The sequence below is a fragment of the Rhineura floridana genome, chromosome 17, assembly GCF_030035675.1.
Source record: "Rhineura floridana isolate rRhiFlo1 chromosome 17, rRhiFlo1.hap2, whole genome shotgun sequence".
Taxonomy (NCBI): domain Eukaryota; kingdom Metazoa; phylum Chordata; class Lepidosauria; order Squamata; family Rhineuridae; genus Rhineura; species Rhineura floridana.
Window position 1 is genome coordinate 19,578,012 of NC_084496.1, and position 3,800 is coordinate 19,581,811.

At 46.1% G+C, this 3,800-nt stretch overlaps 1 protein-coding gene across 1 annotated transcript; it reads left to right on the forward strand.

Annotated features, from left to right (window-relative positions):
• The first annotated feature begins 2,524 nt into the window (after positions 1-2,524).
• LOC133371795 (serine/threonine-protein kinase pim-1-like) lies at positions 2,525-3,466 on the forward strand. The gene has a single exon (XM_061599588.1). The coding sequence runs from the start codon at positions 2,525-2,527 to the stop codon at positions 3,464-3,466; it is 942 nt and encodes a 313-aa protein (XP_061455572.1).
• The last annotated feature ends 334 nt before the right edge of the window (positions 3,467-3,800 follow it).

Sequence of the window (3,800 nt, forward strand, 5' to 3'; positions counted from 1 at the left end):
GAACCAGTGAAGGTCAGATTGAAGTCTGGGGTAGGTCCAACTCCAGTACGCCAATTCCCTTTGAAGCCAGAAGTATGTTTAAGTTTAAAGGAATTAGTGATAGACTTCATCCAATACCAATGGTTACGTTAAACTGGATCCTGTGGCAGGAGGATGGCCAGCCTGCCCATGAATTGTGGCAGCCACAGGAATCCTTCTGAAGAAAGCTGAGAAAATCATGATGGGAGCCCCTGTGGAAGTACTGGGACCGCATGATTTGAAAAGGATCCTGGGAGAGAAGGCAGCTAAGGTCCTCAGTCCGAGCCGGCTTACCCAGTATGAACAACAGCTGCTGGGACAGCAAGGCTTACGCCTGAGAACTTGTAATACTTTGAATCCAGCGACATTACTGCCTCAACCAGGAGAGTTGGCGCATGATTGTATCCAGATACTAGAATGCTCATTGAAACCTCGAGTAGACTTGACTGATCAGCCAATAGCAGGGCGACATTTATATGTGGATGGAAGCTCGAAGGTGATAGAGGAACAACGGTATGCAGGCTACGCCGTGTGTGAGGACCTGAAGGCTATAAAGAGTGTTAAGTTGCCGGCTACCTGTTCAGCCCAGATGGCGGAACTGGCTGCAGTCATAGAGGCCCTGAAAGAATTGGATCAATAAGAGGGAAATATATATATACTGATTCTAAGTATGTATTCCGAACTGCACATGTTTTCACTATACTATGGAAGGAAGGAGGTTTTATTAAAAGTGATGGACACAGGATTGAGCATCAATAGATGATAATGGAATTCCTGGAATGTGTTCAACTATCAAAGAAGGTAGTTATTATTCATGTTAATTGATCCAGTTCGGTGAAAGGGAAATCATCAAGCAGATGAGGCAGCAAAGGAAGCAGCGCTGAGTGGACTACCATTGGATAAGAATTTAATGAACATTATGATTACATAGAAGGAGTTGACTCCTCAATATTCTGAGAAAGAGGAAGATGTTGCAGTACAATATGGGGCTCAGAAATTACCTAGTGGATGGTGGCAGTTACCTACAGGATTAATTTTTGTCCCAAGGGCAGTTTTTCAAGCTCTTGTGATGGAGACTCATAAACAGACTCATCTTGAAGGCAATGCTTTAGGAGATTTTTTATTTAGACAAGTAGTTGTATTAGGGTTATATGAAGAAATAAAGCGAGTGGTATATGCATGTATTATTTATGCAGCAACTATCTTTCCCTGCTCCGAAGTCACCACCAGCAATGGAAGGAAGACCATGGGCTTATTATCCTTTTCAGAGATAACAGCACTGCCATTGGCTTTGACCATTATGAGAAACAATCACAGGGGAAAAACAAAATTGACTCTTTTTGAGTCACTGTTTGGCAGACCTCCCATTGAGCTTGGGCCCCAGACAGAGATTAATGGGAAATTAGGGAACAGACAGTTATTGGAGTATGTTATTGCCTTGTAGGGTGTTTTGTCTTCTATATTCACAGACACAATCGTGAGTTTCAGAGGTTACCCCTGGATGTGGCGATCCATCAATACCGACCCGGTGATTGGATACAAGTTCGGAAGTGGAAGCAAGAGCCTTTACAGCCCACGTGGGGACCACCGGAGCAGATCATTCCAATTATTGAGTCTGCCGTGAAGCTCGTAGGCCATAAGCGAGGAGTCCATGCTAGCCAGATAAAGAAAGCAGAGCCTGTAATTACCCAGGAACCTGAGCAGGGAGTAGCCAAGGACTCCCCACCTGGAGAGGCGAAGGATCAGACGCCTGAAGTAAAGTGGTTGTCGGAAACAGTGTCAGGTTTCAACCTGAAGATCAAGTTAAAGAAATAAGAGGACTGAGATTAGATGGGAGGTTCGCGAAAACCTTTTCCTGTTCAAGCTAATAGTGTGCAGATTCCAGGAGATCCCAGGAAAAAGGTTCCAGTGACAATAGTACAATTTGTAGATACCTGTTCTAAAGATAAAAGAGTACACCTGCACACTGTTGCTCGAACTTATTTAAGTTCTGTTCTTCCGCCTGATATTGATCTCAGGATTGTACGCCTGAGATAAGCCAACAGACGGGCGGATCTGCAAGAAGGTTCAAGATACAAGCTATCCCCACAGGGTCTGATTGTTTAAGACCAAGCATCTTTGTTACGGTAACAGTCCAACAGGAGATACCCGTACGATCTAGACCCAAAGTGGTAACAAGAACCAACCTTTATTATAAAACCCCAAAGTATATGAGAGATTGGCCCACGGAAGGATTGATAGAAGGCCGGAGGGTGGAATACTGGGCCCAATAGGTGGGTGGAACTAAATCTATAGGGTAAATAGCTTTCATGTCAAAATAGGTCAAACCCATGCAAGTGCCTGAAGCCGGGGCCGTCTCGCCACGAGAGGGAGTACGCTGACCCGGCACGACCTCACCCGCAGTTCCCGCCCTTGCCTCGTAGACAGCAACCCAGCGACTGCCTCAGAGACGACGACGTCACTGCAGCCGGTCCCGGCTTACTTGGAACACCCGGACGGGGCAGGGATGCTGCTCTCTAAGATCAACTCACTGGCCCACCTGTGCTTGGCGCCCAACGGAGATCTGCACCCGGTCAAGCCCCTGTCAGGGAGAGAAAAGGAACCTTTGGAGAAGCTGTACCAGATAGGCCCGCTGCTAGGCAGTGGCGGCTTCGGTTCGGTCTATTCGGGCACCCGGCTGGCAGATGGAGCTCTGGTGGCCATCAAGCATGTGTCCCGGGACCGGGTTTCCAAATGGGGAGAACTGCCTAGTGGGACTAGGGTACCCATGGAGATCTTGCTCCTGAAGAAAGTTGGCTCTGGCTTTCGGGGAGTAATCCGTCTCCTGGACTGGTTTGAGAGGCCGGACAGTTTTATTTTGGTTTTGGAACGGCCTGATCCTGTGCAAGATCTCTTTGACTTCATCACAGAGAGAGGGGCTCTGCCTGAAGATTTGGCTCGCAGCTTTTTCCGTCAGGTTTTGGAAGCAGTTCGATACTGCCACAGCTGTGGTGTTTTACATCGGGATATCAAGGACGAGAATATTTTGATTGACCTGAGCAGTGGAGAGCTCAAACTTATAGATTTTGGATCTGGAGTACTGCTCAAGGACACAGTGTACACTGACTTTGATGGTACTCATGTATATAGTCCTCCAGAATGGATTCGCTATCACAGGTATCATGGCAGATTTGCTGCTGTCTGGTCACTTGGAGTATTGTTGTATGACATGGTCTATGGTGAGATCCTCTTTGAACATGATGAGGAGATCGTAAGGGGCCAAGTCTATTTTCGGCAAAAGATTTCTCCAGAGTGCCAGCAGCTCATTAAGTGGTGTTTAGCTCTGAGGCCGTCTGATAGGCCATCCTTTGAAGACCTTCTGAACCATTCTTGGATGCAAGATGTTCTCATGCCTCAGGAAACAGCCGAGATCTACTTACACAGTTTAATTCAAGAGTCTAGCAAATAGTAGTGTTTCATCCTGCTGGGTGCAAAACAATTCTGTCCTATTGAGTCTGGCTGAGTGGGAAGTTTTACAGGAATACTATTATCTCATTGCAGACAAGATTCCCCAATTTTACATAATGCTAAGGCTTATGCAATTCTTTTCTTAAATTGGACTGGCATTTGTTATGATGGAAGCACACAGCCAATGTATACCATAAAAGGTGGAAACCATAAATCCTTTAATTTCAGTATTTGATGGAGAATAGTCCAACAGAAAGAAGCGAGCCATTGATATTAAAGGCCAAGGGTATAACTGGGAAGACACTTGGCCTCCACAACGGAGCATTAAACATTAT

Coding starts and splice junctions, on each gene's coding strand:
- LOC133371795 (XM_061599588.1), top strand. CDS start 2,525: ATGCTGCTCTCTAAGATCAACTCACTGGCCCACCTGTGCTTGGCGCCC.